Here is an 18009-nt window from a genome sequence, read left to right as displayed (position 1 = left end):
GGGTGAGGCACAGGATACCCACACAGTCCTCAGGTTGAGATCAGAGACCCGGTAGGGCTTCCTGGACAGAGGTGAAGCGGGAGGGTGCCTGGCAGGATTCTGAACTGCCTCCCGTTCATCCGTTTTGGATCATCTTTCCCACCTTCAAGTTGCCTAGTTCCCCCCAAGAGTCAGCCGAGGTCAGTACAGCTCCGCAGGTGCAGTCCCGAGTAGGCAGCGGAGCTCCGCACCCCCCCCCCCGCTTTTTTTAAAGTTGGAGGGGGGAGGGGAGTCATGCTTGCTGACGATTTGAACTGCTCAATACTTCCTTGACACGTCAGGGGTTGGGACCAGACGCTTCGTTGTTGAGGCGATCGTAACAAAAAAGAAAAGCTAAATCCAACAAACGTTTATTGAGTACACAGTACATGTTAACCACTACTGTTCAGCCTGGACACACAACACGCACAAGGCAGTCACTGCTCTTGCCTCCCTCACACTCACAAAACACATCCTCTCGGAAAACAAAGGCATTCTGGAACAGCACCTGTGGGGGAGGGGGCTACACTCAGAGGAACACTGAGAAAGGCCTCCCGCAAGAGGAAACATTTAAGCTGAGACAAGCACAGGAAAATGCCAAAATACGGTCATAAAAACAGGTTTCTATTTCATAAATTCACATTTGTAGCTCAGGGAAATGTCACATAATAATTAAACCACACAAAGATTGCTTCAGCAACAGAATATCCCTTTACAACTTCCAATAAAATGTATATCCTTTGTACCAACTTTTCAATATTCCCCCCACGGAAGGTGACATCCTAGCAAGTCCGGGACCTCCATCAGTGCTGCTTCGATGTTTACGTGCCTACGGATCACCTGGGGTTCTTGCTAAAACTCAAGGGTCTGAAGTGGGATCCTGAGATTTTGTAATTCCAGTGATGCTGCGGCTCCTGTGACTGTAACCGTATCCTCAGGTAGTCACAGGATTTTAAAACAATCCACGGCATACACCAGGCGATGTCCAATTAGGGGGCACGAGTTTAAAACTGCATGAGAAGGGGCGCCTGAGTGCGTTAAGCTTCTGACTCTTGGTTTCAGCCTCTGGTCATGATGTCAGTCAGGATCATGAGAGCGAGCCCCAAGTCAGGCTCCGGGCTCAGCAGAGAGCCTGCCTGAGCTCCTCCTCCTCCCTCTCCCGTCCCTCCCAACCCCTCAAGTGCTCGCTCTTAAAAAAGTAATTCTAATTGTATGATACGCATCTTTTTTTCTTTCAGTAGGGACGGTGTTCTCCCTGTGATTGTAAAGATGACAAATAATATCAAAAGGATTAAAATGCGATGCCTTTACCAAATGGCTTTCCTAGCCCTGAGGGCCCTAAGTAGGTGGCTCAGAAGAATGCCCTTTGGACCCTGTGATACCTGCCCTCACGGGGAGACTGTGAAAGGAAGTAAGGCACGGAGGCATCTCAGTAATTTTAGGAACACACTACCGGTCTGGGGAGACGGGCATACCAGCACTGGAAAAAAAAAGAAAAACACGTTTATTTTTCTCAGCTCTCTAAGACGCCGCAGAAGTGACAGTAACGTGACACCAAAATCGGCCTCTTCCCTTCCGCTCTAGCTTTTAAAGAAATTTCAAACCACTGACACAGAATTGCTAGAATGGGCCCTATTGTTCCCACTGGCCAGAGCTGCCCTGGACAGAAGCCAAAGTCACAGCTAAGGACACTCTCTCTGTCCTTCCCACGGGAATGCGGACCCGTCGCCACCATCCCGGGGCCTCTCCCCCGAGGACGCGAGGCTGGCCCAGTCGGTACACGGGGTGCGGGGGCCATTCGCTAGGGCGGGCCCTCCTGCCCTAGGCTCAACTCCCGCAGCAGCGCCAATCCCCGAACGGGTGCGGGGTGTCCTTGGCCTCACCCCTGCACTCCAGCGCGCCCCGAGAATGCAGCGCCCACCTTCCTTCCGCCGCGGCTTTGGGCTCCGCGGTCACAGCGTGCAGCGGCTCATGCGGGCCAGGTCCTTTATCTCCGGACAGTACAGCACTGGGCGAAACCGGGGAGGATCAGTGTCAGCGGGAGGTTGCGGCCGGGCCGGGCCGGCGCCCCCGGGCGCCCCCCCCCCGAACCCCGCCCCCCGGCCCCCGCAGCCTCCCCCGGCGGCCCCGCCCCGCCCCCCGCAGCCCCCACCCCGGCTCCCGGCCCCCGCAGCCTCCCCCGACGGCCCCACCTCACCCTCCGGCCGCCGCAGCCTCCCGGGGCGATCCCGGGCGCCCCGACACCGGCCCCCGGAGCCTCCCCCCCACGATCCCGGGCACCCTTCCCCACCCCGCCGCCTCCCCCCGCGGCCCCTCACCGTTGCTAGGCAGCGGCCGCCGCCAGCGGTGCGCGGGCGCCAGCACCCGCTCCCACAGCCGCCGGAGCGCGCGCCAGCCCGCGCTCCTGGGTCCCGCCCCCTCCTCTCTCTCCTCTTCGTCGTCGGCATCGCCGCCTCCCGCGACCGGGCCGCCGGCCTCCTCCGGCTTGCGCTCGGCCCGCGCCCTCTCCTCCAGCCGCGACCACAAGTCCGGGTCCACGGAGACCTCCATGACCCCGCCGCGCGGGAGCGGCGTGAGCGCGCGGCAGAAGGGGCACGTGACGACGCGGCGCAGGCGCACCACACGCGCGGCCGCCCCGCCGCCGTCGCCGCGCGCCGCCAGCTCGCGCAGGCACTTGGTGCAGAGCGTGTGGCCGCAGCGGGCGCGCGCCGTCCCGGGCAGGCGGCGGGGCGCGCGGCCCGCGAGGTTGAAGGGCCGGTAGCAGATGCTGCAGTCCAGCTCGCCCCGCTCCGGGACAGACGGCACCCTCACCAGGAGCTGCATGGTTCCCGCCGCGGACTCGGTGGCTGCAACGGGCCGGCCCTCCTCGTGGCTGGCTCGGCTCCTGGGGCGGGCGCCGCGGCCTCTGGCCCCTTTTAATAGCGAGGCCCCGCCCCTCGAGGCGTCACGCCGCCGTCAGGCCGCTCCCCGCCGCGGCACGCGTGGGGGCGGTGGAGGCGCGAAGCCGGGGATGCCAGCGACGGCCGGGCGGGGTGGGCGGCCCCGGTGCTGCGCGGCCGAGGCCGGTGGGAGGCGCGCCGCCGCTCGCGCTCTCCGCGCCTTCCTTCATCCCCCCTCCCCCAACCCCGAGCTGGCGCGCCTTGAGTCTGTGTGCAAATCTCCAGGCCCGTGCAGCGCCCCAGCCCTCGGCCGCCCGCTGACCCGGGACTCCGCAGCCCGCCGGGGCTGTTGGTTTACTTGTGCACCCTCCGTTCACAGCCGCACCCAGACAGACCGCCTAAGCCGATGGCACTGCCCGTTCTGCCCAATCTTTAGTGGCCTTCTGGACACTGGCGCGGATGCAGCCCTTAACTCGCATTATTATACCCTCCCTCCCTGGGTTCTGGTAAGGCCAGCTTCCCAAACTCATTCTCAAACTGCTCACCTCCCAGCCGACATCTCAGCCTTATGGAGACCCCTAGGTGCCAGGGCCATGGATGGCCCTCCTCCCAGGAATGCTGGGAATCCTTTTCTTCCGGAGTAGCCAGGCCTGGACACCCACACACCATGATGGTTTCAGCAAATCATGCCCAGCTTGAGCTCTGACTCAGGGGTCTGATTTGCCCCACAGGTAAACAGGACATAACACACAGCCCACGTGGTACCACCTCGTGGTACCACACCCACCTCCAGCTGCCTCCTCACCCTCCTCTCCTGGACCTGTCGCCCAGGTTCTGCGCAGACTCGACCACCAGATCCTAGCCTCCAGCACTCAGGAGTTGTGACACCCCGAGCAAGTTACCTAACCTCACGGGGCCGGTTGGTTTCCTCATTTATACAGTGTGGGTAATATAGTATTGAATGAGCTTATATATGCAAGGGGTTTAGCATAGGGCCTGGCCCGCAGAAAACAGGCCGTGTTAGCTGCTTTTATCCTGTGCCCCCAGCCTATGTTCTGTTGACTTCCCAATACCCAACATTTGCAACACCCGTCTCTTTTGATCAATACAAGGTGGGCTTCTCTTCTCACATGGCGTTTGCTGGCTTTCACAGGAAATGTAGAGCTGGTTTTGTTTTTTAACTAGATTGCTACAACCCTTAAGGATAATCTTTAGTGAGGAGGTATACCGTTGTTTGGAAACAGATAGTTCAGAACTTCTGAGTTGTCTTGTCTTCACGGTCCCGTGGGGGAAGTTATCCACTTATGCCAACGATGCTGTCATAATTCAAAACTTTTTGGCAACTTCTCTTTGGAATGTTGCTCCGAGGTCTCCTCAAATCTTCTTTTATTTACTTATTTTAAGATTATTTATTTATTTATTTATTTGAGAGAGGGAATGAGCAGGGGGAGGGGCAGAGGGAGAGGGAGAAGCAGACTCCCTACTGAGCAGGAAGCCTGACTCAGGGCTCAATCCCACGACCCTGAGACACTGAGACCATGAGACCGTGACACGAGCCGAAGGCAGACACTTAACGGACGGAGCCACCCAGGCGCCCTATCCTCACATCTTTTAATATCTTCGGTTGGTGATTACATCTTAAACTTTTAGGGTAGATATGATTATATAAATGCTTCCAAAGTGTTTGACAGCCAAAGCCTCTCTGAGCTCCAGACCTTCCTTTCTTGTTCGTCTTCAGGAACCCAAAATGATGATCTCCCTTGTCCCAAGTCCGCACCTCCTCCAGCGTTTCCCACCCCTTTCTTTCCTTCTTTTTTTTTTTTTTTTAAGATTTTATTTATTTACTTGACAGAGAGAGACACAGCGAGAGAGGGAACACAAGCAGGGGGAGTGGGAGAGGGAGAAGCAGGCTCCCCGCTGAGCAGGGAGCCTGATGCGGGGCTCCATCCCAGGACCCCGGGATCATGACCTGAGCCGAAGGCAGACACATAACAACTGAGCCACCCAGGCGCCCCTCCCACCTCTTTCTTTACCCAGCTCCAGAAACCAAAGCAGTCATCCTTGACCCCTCTTCCCGCGCCATTGTTACCTTCCTTTACCAACTTCTCAGCAAGCCCTGTTCATTTTGCCTCCTAAATAAATGTCTCCCTGATCCACCTACTTTTCTCCATCTTCAGTACACCACCCCAGTCCAGGCTGCCACCATCTCTTGCTTAGACCCTGGTAGGAGCCTTTTCACCAGATCACCAGTGATCTTTCCAGATCTCAAGCCCAGCCAGGTCCTACCACAACCATTTCCATTCCTGTTTAAAATCTTTTAATGCGAGGGGTGCCTGGGTGGCTCAGTCGTTGGGCGTCTGCCTTCGGCTCAGGCCATGGTTCCAGGGTCCTGGGATCGAGCCCCGCATCGGGCTCCCTGCTCGGTGGGAAGCCTGCTTCTCTCTCTCCCATTCCCCCTGCTTGTGTTTCCTCTCTCGCTGTGTATCTCTCTGTCAAATAAATAAATAAAATCTTAAAAAAATAAAATCTTTTTTTAAATTTTTTGAAAGATTTTATTTATTTGAGAGAGAGAGAATGAGAGATAGAGAGCACGAGAGGGAAGAGGGTCAGAGGGAGAGGCAGACTCCCCGCCGAGCAGGGAGCCTGATGCGGGACTCGATCCTGGGACTCCAGGATCGTTACCTGAGCCGAAGGCAGTCGCTTAACCAACTGAGCCACCCAGGCGCCCCCCCCCAAAAATAAAATCTTTTAATGTGGTGATAGTTTAGTAGCCCCGAATTCCTATGCCATGGGACTTTGCTGCTTCTCCCGTCAAAAATTGGGGTCTGTTTCCCTCTTCCTGGAATCTGGGCTCACCTCGTGACTTCCTGTGACTAATAGAAAGTGGCAGAAGTGACATTGTGTGAGTTCTGGGGCACAGTCTGTCAGAGGCCTTGCAGCTTCTGCCTTCATCCCTTGGGATCCCTGCCCTGAGTCTATTATGTAAGGGAACTTACCAGCAGATGAGGCTACATGGAGAACTGAGGAGTCCCAGCCAATGGCCAAATGTAGCAGTGAGGCCGCTGATGCTCCTGCTCAGCTGACCTGCCCGCTCAGTCCAGCCACACGTGTGAGCCCAGGTGGAAATAGCAGGGGAACCAGCCAAACCACAGAATAATGGGGGTAAAAATAAAATTTTAAAAAGTTGTTTCGAGCCACCAAATTTGGGGGGGGTGTAACAACAGATATGGACGGTTTCCTATTGCCCTTAGGATAAAGATAATATTCCGAAGTGCCCGATAAGGTCTTGTGTGTTCTGACCTACTCATGTCTCCCATTCTGCTTCCATGCTCTCTTTGGACCCTCTAGCTTTGGAGAACTTGGGTGGCGCGCATGTTCCCTTCTGCACGCTTCCCCTAGCCCTCTTGCTTTCACCTTATTAACACCTGCTGATCCTTCACCGCAGAGTGCAGCCTCACCTTTCAGATACCACTGTGGACTCTGGTAGCAGCCCGTGCTTGTCTCTGGACTTTGGACACCTGCAACTTGTGTTTGTTTGCTGGTTGTTTGTTTCTTTTTTTCATCCGGAAACTCCACAAAGGTTGTTCTGAGTCTGGTTTTGTTCACCACTGTATCCCCGTACCATAGTGGGACTTGATAAATAAATACTTGTTAAGTTAATGAATGAGGTGGGTGATAAATACGGTAAATGAGGTGTGGCAATGAAGGAAGGTTTCTTACGAGGGCTTTACAAACAGCCTCTGAAGGTAATTCCTAAGAGGACTTTTTTCTTTTTAACGTTTTGAGCAAGGGGGGAGACATTTCTATTAAAATAAAGGAGGAGTCTTCCAAAAGAACCATTTAAAGAGAATACTATTTTGAATTTATGAATTCGTGTATGTTTGTTGCAGAAGAACTAACCACCGTTTAGTCATATATTTTACCTCCTTGTTTCCTCCGCAGTCTTGCAAAACGAGTGGGAGATGTTAGGAGTGGATGTAACTATTCATTAGTTGATCCGGGTTGGTTGCTAGCCAGCAAATGGCAGGCTGCTGGCTTTTCTCTTTTTGGAAATTGGTTTTTCGCTGCTTTCTCAGCTTCAGGATCGAGGAAGGGTGAGGATGAGTCGAAGGGAGATGGGGAGGTTGTATTTTAAGGAAGGCAGCGCGCATCCTCCCCTGTCTTGTGATCTTTAGAGGTTGTAACTTTCCATCCACTTTGTGTCTCAGGGAAATCAGAGTCCTTTGGGGGAAGGTTAGGGATCGTATCCGACATAATCACATTTGAGTCTGCTTTTCTGCTTCCCTTTTTCCTTTATGATAACCCCTTTCCCTCCCCCCCCACCCCTGCATCATCTCCACCATAGGCCAGTTTTCATCTTACCTCTCCTTCCCCAAATCCCAAGGCCTCAACCTCGCATCAGCCCCTCCCACGCAGCCACAACAAAACCACCCGGAGAGTGCCTTGGTCTACATGTGGGTATCAGGAAAAGGGAAATGAGAAGCACAGGAACGAGAACTGTGGCTAATGTAACTTTAAGCAAAACAAAGGCAAGAGGGTCAGAGGGAGGAATAACAAAACTATGAAGCCAGATCTCTGGGCTCTGAGGGAATGCGGTGACGGAAGGAAGGAAGAAAACCGGGGACTGGGGTATCCGGGGACCTGGGTCCTCAGTGAGGGCGGTGACTGGCAGTGATTGGCAGCACGATGCCTTCGTCAGTGGAGAGAAAGCTAGCGCTGGAGTTTTCTAATGGCAGGGAGCTAGACGAGGGCCAGGTATCTGAGACTGAGGTCCTACCCTCCCAACCCCTGCAATTTCAGACACCGGGAGTGAGGATCAAGCTGAGATTTTATTTACAGTTCCCTGGGAGAAGTCTTACAGATGAGGGGCCGGCATTATTGCTTTAAGATTATTGCCAGGAGGAAGACTGCAGCCCTCCACTGCTAGGTAGGAAATCCTGCTCCAGGCTCAAAAGTCTATCCCCAGACATTTTCAGTCCAGCCCCAGGTCTCCACCATGACCTAAAGGCTGTCACCAGTGTCCTGCAAAGCACAGCCCAGCTTTTCCCCAAGCCCGCCCCAATCGCTTTGCCAGCACACTTCCCTTCACCTGCGTCAGCGCTGTGTCACTGCATCCCCCGCCCCCCACCCCCTTCTTTGCAAGAACCAAGTACTGACACTTTTTAATGTAAGCGCCCCTCCACCTTCTGCTGGGAGGCAGGGTCCTCAAAGGGTGCCGTTTACTTCCTGCCAGGACCAGCCTGGCTTCCTTTGTACAGAATAAGAGCCCCCGTGCCTTTGTCCCAGATGACGTCACTACTCCCTTCTTATTAGGTTATTATCCCTTGATGACATCTCAAGGGCCACTTTTGAGGTAATGTGCAAGTTTCCTGTATCTGCCCTGTTTTTTGTTTTTTGTTTTTTGTCTTCCTCTGGGCCTCGGCGATTAGGGGAAGAAGAGAAGGGAGGGAGACCAAGGGGCAGAGAGGAGCCGGCCCGGTGGTTCATGCCCGGGATTAGCAAGAAGGCCTGGAGGAGCGAGCGCAGGGAGGCGGACGGCGCACTACTTTCCCTCTCGAGCCCCACTGCGGGGAATATGGCTTTGTTCATGCGCATCGCTACTCGAAGCCGGGACTCGTTAGGGGGCGGGGCCCCCCCGGCTGCGGCCGCGGCGTGGAGGGATCCGGGGCGGGAGGGAGGCGGCGGCGGCGGCGGCGGCGGCGGCCCGGGTGTGGGTGCCTGCGCCCCCGACGGACTATTTCTTGGAAGGCGGCTTGTTCCCCAGAAGCCCGTCTATCTCTATCACCGTCTGCGGCGTCAGCTGGCTCAGCACCTGGAGGGGAAGGCGGTGGTGGAGGGGACAGTACGTGCTGGCTCGCCGAAGAAGGGCATGGGGTTCGGGGGCCAGGGAGGGGAGCAGCGCAGCGGGGCCAGGTGGCGGGAAAAGAGCCTCCCCTTGTCGCCCCGGGACCTCTCTGCGGAGTGAGAGGACTTTGTAGTGGCTGACCTCCCAAGCCCATTCCGGGTCGGACAGCTGGGGAAGGGGGCAGAGATGGGCTCTGCCTCTGAGTCCCCAGCTCACCTGCAGGGCTCCCAGATGTTCCAGCAGCTGCGCTGCACTTGACACCCCCAGCAAGACCGAGCTGACACCCTCGCTGCGGAGACACCACGCTGGGGCCAGAGGAGAGAAGAATGAGAACTGAGGGGAACACCCACAGTTCAGCACCCACACTTGAGGAGTGTCTCTGAGGAAGAGGGTCCTCCCTTAGGGACAAACCAGTCTTGGGTTTGGGGGTGTCTGGGCAGGAGGTGAGCCCCCCCCCCCCACAGGGTCCAGGGCTGGCGGTGTCTCACCAATAGCAAGCTGCGCCACAGTGCAGCCCAGCTGGTGAGCCATGGGAAGAAGGTCCATGACTTTGGCTTGTGGCTGCTTCTTGCCACCCTCACTCTGCACTTTGTCCTTGAGCCACTGGTAGCCCTGGAGGCCAAGGAGAATCAGCACCACCCGGATCTGCCCAGATGGCCCAGTGCTGCCATCCTGAGCCCCCAGATCTCACCTTGATGGTGGCCCTGCAGGTCTCTGGGACTCGCCCCTCATACTTGCTAGTGATGAGGCCACAGGCCAGAGGGGACCAGGTGACCGAGCCAACACCTAAGGGCAAGAGGATTGGATGTGGGGATGGGGATCTAGGTGACGGACTGGCCAAGGGAAAGGTAGGGATGGGGGCTGCGAACCAATCTTGTGGTAGAGCTCTGGCAGCTGCATCTCCCCCTTCTCTCTCTGAAACAGATGGTGCTCGGCTTGCTCACACACTGGAGGAATCAGATTGAACTGTCTGGCCATGGAGTAGGCCTCCTGGGTTGGGGCAGGGAGAGACGGGGGGGGGGGGGGGGGGGCGGAAATCAGAGTACTCTTCCCACTTTCTTCCACTCCCCCTCCTCCAGTAGAGTGGGTTTTGGGGTGGCCATGTGAAAAGGGGGGACCGGTCGTGGGACAGTGGGAGGAAGTGGGGTGGCACACTCACCATGATTTCTGCAGCTCCCCACCGGGATGTCCCCCAGTAGAGGGCCAGGCCCTGGTTAATGACATAGGTCATGGCTCGCACAATCTCTAGGCACACGGGAGAGAGAGAGAACCTCCCTGTCAGACCCCTGACATCCAGGGCTCTAGATCTGTGGGCCTCGGCCTGCCCCACCAAGAACCCCAGGCATCATCTCTGTGTAATCAGAGAGATTGGTATCTGCTCCCCCCCCCCCCCGCCCCATCCAGGACCTGGGATCTGAGCCTCCACTGTGGAGGTTGGGAGGCCTCATGAGCAGGGACTGGCTTCCTGCTGAGATTTGAGGAAGTGCCGTTTTGCAGGATGGCCAGGGTGAGGGTGCTGCTTTTACCCTCCATGGGACTATTGGGGTCGGAGCGATTGGCGAAGACGATGTCCACGTATCCCAACTGGAGGCGCTCCAGGGATCCTTGCAAGCCTGGGGGAGGGGTGGGGGAGAGGAAGGTAAGTATTTCAGCTTCCCTTTGCTCAGGATTCAGACATTACCCCCTTGCCATGGCCGCCTAACTCCCAGCTCCCCTATGCAGAGCCTCCAACTCAAAGGTTCAGAGGACGTTCCCAACTCTTCTGGCTTCTCTACCCAGCCACGGTTCCCAGCCCCTAACTCTCACCCTCGATGATGTGTTTGCGGCTCAGGCCTCGCTCGGTTTCTGCCCTGCAGGAAAAGGGAAGTCAAAGATGAGGTGTGACAAAGACAGGGGAACAGGGCTGGCCTGGCGCCACGAGGGACTGGGATTGCACGGGTCCTCAGGGGCAGGCTGCAGACCCGGGGTGGCAGCCGTACCCACACCTCTCCCTCATGCACCTTCACACGCTCTCTGTAGCTCTCCCCAAATAGAGTGTGGCAGCCACTTACTGTCCTCCCCCAAAAATCTTGGTGGTGATGACATAGCTTGATCTCCTGGAAAAAAGAGAGAGAAGCAAGAAAAGGGATTTGGGATGACCATTTCCCCAGCAACCCCTCCAAACACAGTCTCACCTCCATCCTTTGCTCTTGAGTATATTGCCTAGGGTTCTTTCAGCCCTGGGAAGAAAGATGATGTCGGAAACACTGGCCCTTCCAAGGTGGATCAGTTCCTTCCCCTCCTCCCCACCTTTCCCTTCAACCCATTTCCTCTCTAGTAAAGCAGACCATAGACCAGGAGCCCGTTAGGCTGTCAGCCTCATCCTGGACAAAATTAAGAAAGACTCCCAGAACTTGGGGTGTGATCATATACTTTTCATTCATCGGGCAAATATCAATTGTACATCAACTGCGTACCAAGCTTTGTTCAGGGTGTCAAAGGGATAGAATATGAGGGGACAGGGACAGACTAGTGAGGTTGGGAGGACACCCGTTGTCTGCTCTGGTTCCAACCATCTGCATAACCCTCCCCCTTCGTTGAGTCTCTGCAAAATCCCACCCATCTTCCAAAGCTTCACTTGGATTCTGCTTCATTTTATTGAAAATGTTCTCTGATTGCCACAGTCTGTGGTCAGCCCTTCTTGTCACCTTCCTTAGCTCCTGCTGGCTCAATTCTTTGGCACTTAATTACGCGCTAACCTGTGACAGGTCTTAAATTGTTATGGCGGATGGTTACCGAAGTTTCCCTGTTCCTTTTCATATCTCCCTGTGTTTTCGGTTTAACCGCTTTGACCGTGAGCTTTGTGGGTGGGGGGTGCGTGTTGTCATCCTACGAGCAGTGTCTGCTCTGGGCTAGGCTCTGTGTAGGTACTTAGGTGACATAGACAAGTTCCGTGGAAGGAGGAGCCTCCCAGTTGAGCAGCAAACATGGCTATATCAACCCGTAATTGACAGATGGTGGGTCGGAGGGCGGTACAAAGTGCTTTGGGAGCTGAGGTGGGTGATGACCGACTTGGGGAGCTGGGCAAAGTCTTCTTGGAGGAGCTGACATTGGGCCAAGTCTTGAAGATGAGTGGGAGAGTTTGCCAGATGGGAGAAGAGGTGGGGGAAGGTCATCCTAGGTTTTGGCTAGGTTTGGGAAGACCCAGCGTGAAGCCATGGGTATGCGATCTGTGAAAATTCAGCCTTGTAATCCCCACATTGCGACACATAACTGATGCCCAGGATAGATTTGTTGGCTTCATTTTATTTGGACTGCCTAGAATGCCCTTTGGGCTCTACACTGAAGAGGGACTGATGTTGGGACTGCAATTCCCCTAGTGCGTCGGGGGCCCATTGGCTGAAAGGTTGGAACTTCGTGTTCACAGAGTTCCCGGGGTTCTCTAGAGGGAAAATAAGCCCCGATGTTCTCTTAGCCTTCCAGATGAAACTTGGCTCTTTCACCCCAGTCCTTACTTCCCCGCTGCGTAGACTTCAGCCGTGTCAAATAGGTTTACACCGTGCTCATAGGCCACTGTCAGCACGTCCTCTGCTGTCTAGGGAGGTGACAGAGATGAAGATCAAGCACTGGCCCCCAGCGACCTCCGTCTGCACTGCAGCCCCCCTGCACCTTGGCCCCGGCCCCACCCTCCAGCCTCAGGGCCGCCATTCCCCGTGCTTGTTGTCCAAACCCCTCGCCGAGTCTACTCCCCTCTTCTCTGGTTCCCTCACACCCCCTCACCCTGCTTCTAGGGCCCATCACGTATACCTCGTCCGAGATTTGAGAACCAAACGTGACCCAGGTGCCTGCGAGAGAGAAGCCAGGCATGTGACCACCATGGGGCGGGGGGGCGGGGGTGGGGTGGGGTGGCAAGCCGCGAATGCCCCCTCCCTTAAGTCCTCTGCTTTCTAACTCACCTAGGCCAAGACAGGAGACCCGAAGGCCAGACTTTCCTAGGTTCCTGCAGGATAGAGAAGCAGCAGGAAAGGGTGGAGCCTCCATTAAGGACAGAGATGATCAGCCCCCAGCTCCTCTCCTTCCAGAATCGGAAGCCCTCGGGTAGTTCAGTCCAAAGGAACTAGACCCAGTGGGCCTACTGAGTTGGGCAGTACTACGCCCCGAGCCTAAGTGACTCTGGAGACAACATCCAGAGCCTCTGTGGCTGGCTGCCTGGTTTGTGTTTCTCCTGGTGGGGTCTCATCTGTGTTTGAGTCATCGCTGGGATGTGTGGAGTTTGGGGTAGGGAGGAATGTGACAGGGCGATGGTGATGAGTTTGTGGACACAGACCCGCAGATAAAGAATGCTCTACTGAAGGGCAGACACCGCGGTGGGAGTGGGTAAACCAAGTCAGGTTTAGGCACTCAGGCAGGCAGGGGTCCTTGGACAGGGGAGGCAGATGGGCCCTCAAAACGCAGGTAGGACACCTGAGTGGGGAGTATGACAGGAAAGGCCAGTTTTCCCTCTTCCTCCGTAGGCTCCCTCCACTTCTGTGGGCTTGTGGCGTCTGTCTCTGACCCAGAGAGCCCCCTCCTCCCAAGGTCTCCTCACCCAGGTAGTTGGCTCAGCTTCTCAATCAGAGGCAACACATGGAGAGATCAAATTTCTCAAGTGACAAGAGTCAGGTCCAATCAGTAACCTCGGCTCACTCCCAAGTAGGAGCCCCTCCCTCCCTCTCTTATGCAAGTTCTGAGAGCCCAGCAGTTCTCTGAGAAAGTCGATTACAATTCAGTCTACTTTCTCCACCAGGCCCCTGTCTGTCCCTCAGCATGGGGTTGAGAGATGTGGTCCATGCTTCCAAGAGCCCCACTCCCCTCCCCACCAAGAAAGGTTGCAGGAGACCTGGCCCTTGGGGCAGGTGAGGGCAGTATCTGGGTCAGGCATCCTGAGTTGGCCAGAGTGAGAAGCCGTTTCCTTCCCACCTGCCCCTCCCCCCCTTCCCAGGACACAGACCCAAGGACACTCCATCCCAGAGGGGGCCCCCAGCCTGGAGATCCGTGCATCCCTGTCCCCCCTGGGGATAAGGAGGGAAGCTCAGGAGCACCACCTGGCTCTGACCCGACCGGTCAACCTTGGTAAAGTTGATTTTCCCCTAGTCAGGGGTATGGACGGAGACAAAGAGAGGGAGCAAGTAAGAGAGTACCCCGGTGATGGGAAGAGGAGATGGGGATGAGCTAGGACCTTCTTAGCGAAGATTGAGGGGGTCCTGGCGGCATCCCAGGAAGCCTCAGGGGTCAGGAAAGGGGAGCCGATGGGGTGGGCTGCCTGGCCACCCCCATACCTGTATTTCATGCCAGTGCCTCTGCCGGTGCTCTCTCGGAGGGACCCAGCGGGCGCTGGGGGTCGGGGGACCAGTGCGGCCCGGGCCTTGGGGCCGGACCCTCCTTCCCTCGGAGGATTCCCATGCCCCCCGCCGACCGGCCCGCCATTACCGCCCCCGGGGCCCGGCCGGGGTCCACACAGACGGTCCTCACTGCTCCGGCTGCGAAGGTTCTGCTCGGTACACGCGATAGACACCTGCATGCCAACTGGCCAGGGCGGGAGAGGGGGCTTCGAGGGGGCGGGAGGAGTTGGGAACAGGGAAGCCCCGGCGCGGACGGCGGGGGTGGGGGTGGGGGTGTAGTGGCGCGAGCCCTGGGAGAGCGGGAAGGCTGAGCAGGCTGCGGCGGGAGCCGCCAGGCAGGATCGGGCCCGCGGGGGCGGGCTGCTGGAGGTCGCGGGGTTTGCGGCGGGAGGGGAGAAATGCGGGGGGCGGCACGAGTGCAGATATTCGGAGACGGGGTCCCTGGCGCGGGGAGGAGGAGGGGGAAATGGGTGAGGGCAAAGGTCGAGGGCAGTCCTCGGAGGATAGGGACCTAGGGACGAGGGCTGGTGGTGGAAGAGAGATGCCACCTCAGCCCAAACCGCAGCGGGACAGCTAGGCTCCCAGCAGCGTCGGCAGCGGGCCCAGATCATCAACATGCAAGCACCGCCCCCCTCATCTGCATAAAACCGCCCGCCTCCCAGCCAAACACGCCGCTCATCTGCATAAGCCCCGCCTCCGAAGGCTCCCGCAGCTTGAAGAGTCTGTGCGTTTGGAGAAGCCGGGAGGGCAGAACCTGGGAGGGTGATTATCATACCCCCTGGGACCCGCAGCACTTCGGCCTTCTTCCAGCAACGTGGTTTTCAATGGGGGATTATTTTGTCCCCCGGGGGGTCATGTGGCAAGGTCTGGCGACATTTTTGACTGTCACAACCGGGATTGGGGATGCAGATGTGCTATCAGCAGCTCGTGAGCGGCCGCCAGGACAAAACGCAGGACAGCTCCCCCTGCCCCCAAAATGTCATTGCAGACGGTCCCTAGTTATGGTTTGACTTACAATTTTTTTTTCATCTTTTTGATGGTGCAAAAGCAATAGACATTCAGTAGAAACCGTACTTTGAATTTTGTCCTGGGCTAGCAATATACTGTATGATACCTCCTGACGCTGGGCAGTGGCAGGGAGTCTCAGCCCCCAGTAAGCCCCTGGATCCGGAGTGTAAACTACCGATACACTTATTTTTTTTTACTCTCAGTACAGTATTCACATGACATATTCAACACTTTATTATAAAATAGGCTTCGTGTTAGATGACTTTGCCCAACCATGGACTAATGTAGTATTCTGAGCACATTTAAGGTAGGCTAGGCTAAGCTATGACGGTTGGTAGATCAGGTGAATTAAATGCATTTTCGACTTATATTTTCAACTCACGATGGGTTTATCTGGACGTAACCCCATTGTGAGTGGAGTAAGATCTGTCACTGTTGAGAAGCCAATGGACAAAGCCTCTTTACAGGCTCACGGGACGTGGCCACCCTGGCTCATGCCTTTGTGAGTGGGGCAGGACCCCGACGGACCACCCAAACTGACAAACTAACACGCTTAGGCTGCAGAGGGTGACAAAAAGTTTATTCTGTACTTTTGCAGCATCAGGTAGGGTATAAAACCGCAGACGGCCTGGTTTGGAGGTGTACGGATTCCTGGAGGCTTCCTTCCTCGGACAGGGAGGGCACCGGGGTGGGCTTTAGGCTGCTGCCCTGGGAGGGCTGCTGGGCAACAGGAGGGGGCAGAGGGGCATGCAGCGGGGGCCTTCATATGAAACAGGTTAGGAAGGGCCCCAGGCAGACAGGGATTCTGCTGAGGGGTGAGGTAGGGTGCTTCCTTCAGCCAGCCCGGGCAGAGAAGAAAGGCAGAGAGCGGACGTAGGAGTCCAGTCGGGAGCGGAAGAGCTCACTTTGCACAGTTTGGCCCAGTGGGCACAAGGGATTCTTCACCACCAGCTCCACATACAGCTACGGAGGGGAAGGGTGTTAGAGCCAGGCTTTGGACACTTCTTGTTTTCAACCCCAAACCTAGTGCGACCTCAGGGGTGTGCGAATGCACAAGGATCAAGGGCTGGGAGGCAAGCCTCCCTGAGGAGAAAGTGGTGGTGTTTCAGGACCTAAAGAGTCCTGAGAAAACTCCTGACTTCAACAGGGCTACGGTACAGTACAATTAGGGCAGGGAAGCTCAAGGAGTCTTGAGGCTCTAAGTGGCCATGGCTGTGGAGGAGCTTTTGGGGAGGGAAGGGTCCCGGGAGCTGGCACTGACCGCACTGTAGATATGATGCAGCACGTCTCGGATGGGTCCGACGCCCAAGTCGGTGTTCATGACAACCTTGATCCCAGTGGGCGTCTCGTAGTAATGGAGTTTGTAACGGCTAGTTTGGAAGGCCAGGAAGCCGTCCTTCCTGCAGAGATGAGGAGGACATCAAGGAATGGGAGCATAGGGGCACCTGGGTGGCTCAGTCGTTAAGCGTCTGCCTTCGGCTCACGTCATGATCCCCGGGTCCTGGGATCGAGCCCCGCATCGGGCTCCCTGCTCCATGGGAAGCCTGCTTCTCCCTCTCTCACTCCCCCTGCTTGTGTTCCCTCTCTCGCTGTGTCTCTCTCTCTCTGTTAAATAAATAAATTAAAATCTTTAAAAAGGAATGGGAGCATAATCTCTTCCATTGAGATACTTCTGATCCTGTCTAGGTCGACTCCCTAAACATCGTTCACAGGAGCCTGATTTAGTAAGACACCTCCCACCTCCACTCCTCAGTTTAGCCCCCGCACCCAACCTCTCCCCCTTCAGATCTTCCCCTTCGCCGCTCAGGCCAGCTCCAGCACTCTCCCTCCAGACTCAGCCTCTCTCTGTCTGTCTCCTTCCCCTCTGTTGGGGGCAATGTCTCTTCCACTCCACAAAGTCTCCCCCGCCCCCCAAATTCCCAAGGCCAGCCCTCCTTCCCTCGGCATCTCCTCTGACTCAGCGTACATGTCTAGCGGGGACATCTTGCTGACAAAGGAGCGGATAGAGAAGAGCATCCCGTACATCAGCTTGTACTCCTGGAGGGAGAGGGACAGAGTTAGCTCTTGGTTGTTGAAGGAGACGGGATAGGGGTGGGAACCAGACGGGGTTTGGCTAGGAAGGGCTGGGCTGGGACCATGTGCGTTTGAGATGCGAGGTCACCCGGACTGCGCGGGGCCCTCTCGTCACCTCTTCTTTGGGGATCCCCGCTTGCTTCTTGCGGTGCCACTCGCTGTAATGAAGGCACACTCCATTCCGGTCAAACAGGTACAGGTTGTGAACAGTCATCTGCAGGGCAGAGAGCGTTAAGCTTCGCTCCCCGACCGCCCACACTCCGGGGGCTCCAGTTCCCGGTCCCTGACTCCCCCAACCCGGCAGGAACCCCTCCCCCGGACTCACCGGAACTGCTCCTGGTGCCCGTCACGAGATACTTCCGGTTTCCTCGGAGCCCCGCCCCACCGGCTCCTCAAACTGCGGCGGTGGGACAATAACTCCGCCCCATGCCTCCCCTCAGCCAGTCCGTGCCGCCGGCGCCGCGCACGCGCGTCTAGGGCTCCCGGGCTCCAGAAGCTGCCTGGGCGCCTGCGAGGGAGAGCGCTGGGCTGGTGACGTCATCCAGGCGAGCGAGGCGGGGCTGCGGACGGGGGGCGGGAGGCTGCCAACGGTTCTTGAGTGTGGGGAAGGCGGCGAGGGTGGGTGTGCAGGGGTCCTTGGTCTCCCGGACCGGGGCTCGGGGGAGGGGGACAATCTCTGGGCCACACCTTGGCAAACTGAGCGGGGCGGAGGTCTGGCGGTGTGGCGAGGAGTTGCCAGGGGTGGTCCGGGTGGAGGATCTCGGGCTAGGCTGGAGGGCGGCCGACTTTGAGGGGGTGGCCGAGGGTTCACAGAGTTTCTCTTGGG

At 56.9% G+C, this 18009-nt stretch overlaps 3 protein-coding genes across 5 annotated transcripts; all 3 read right to left on the bottom strand.

Annotated features, from left to right (window-relative positions):
- Positions 1–373: 373 nt before the first annotated feature.
- Positions 374–2889, bottom strand: RNF227 (ring finger protein 227). Of its 3 annotated transcripts, none has more exons than XR_003612543.1 (3): positions 2337–2889; positions 1902–2026; positions 374–1498 (listed from the first exon to the last, which is right to left on the bottom strand). XR_003612543.1 is itself a non-coding variant. In XM_028125018.1 (3 exons), exons 1-2 carry the CDS (start codon positions 2839–2841, stop codon positions 1971–1973), a joined length of 561 nt encoding a protein of 186 aa, XP_027980819.1. In that variant the 5' UTR covers positions 2842–2889; the 3' UTR covers positions 374–1498; positions 1940–1970. The 3 variants fall into 3 exon arrangements, 2 of the variants coding, with proteins under 2 accessions (XP_027980819.1, XP_027980818.1); XM_028125018.1 differs by having other exon boundaries at positions 1940–2026; XM_028125017.1 differs by having other exon boundaries at positions 374–2026.
- A 5736-nt stretch (positions 2890–8625) lies between these two features.
- Positions 8626–14281, bottom strand: KCNAB3 (potassium voltage-gated channel subfamily A regulatory beta subunit 3). The gene is made up of 14 exons (XM_028125092.1): positions 14040–14281; positions 12678–12721; positions 12529–12566; positions 12237–12316; positions 10917–10961; positions 10794–10838; positions 10549–10592; positions 10269–10355; positions 9902–9987; positions 9612–9732; positions 9434–9528; positions 9231–9354; positions 8959–9047; positions 8626–8709 (listed from the first exon to the last, which is right to left on the bottom strand). The coding sequence occupies exons 1-14, from the start codon at positions 14279–14281 to the stop codon at positions 8632–8634; spliced, it is 1218 nt and encodes a 405-aa protein (XP_027980893.1). The 3' UTR covers positions 8626–8631.
- A 1392-nt stretch (positions 14282–15673) lies between these two features.
- Positions 15674–17609, bottom strand: TRAPPC1 (trafficking protein particle complex subunit 1). Its single transcript, XM_028124795.1, has 5 exons — positions 17509–17609; positions 17299–17397; positions 17077–17147; positions 16372–16510; positions 15674–16073 (listed from the first exon to the last, which is right to left on the bottom strand). Exons 2-5 carry the CDS (start codon positions 17395–17397, stop codon positions 15945–15947), a joined length of 438 nt encoding a protein of 145 aa, XP_027980596.1. The 5' UTR covers positions 17509–17609; the 3' UTR covers positions 15674–15944.
- Between the last annotated feature and the right edge of the window lie 400 nt (positions 17610–18009).

This window comes from Eumetopias jubatus, unplaced genomic scaffold (genome assembly GCF_037043125.1).
Source record: "Eumetopias jubatus isolate StellerSeaLion01/CBP00866 unplaced genomic scaffold, mEumJub1_p1.0 scaffold_10, whole genome shotgun sequence".
NCBI classification, from domain to species: domain Eukaryota; kingdom Metazoa; phylum Chordata; class Mammalia; order Carnivora; family Otariidae; genus Eumetopias; species Eumetopias jubatus.
The sequence above is the reverse complement of the archived record's forward strand: the minus strand, read 5'-3'. Positions and strand labels throughout refer to the sequence as shown.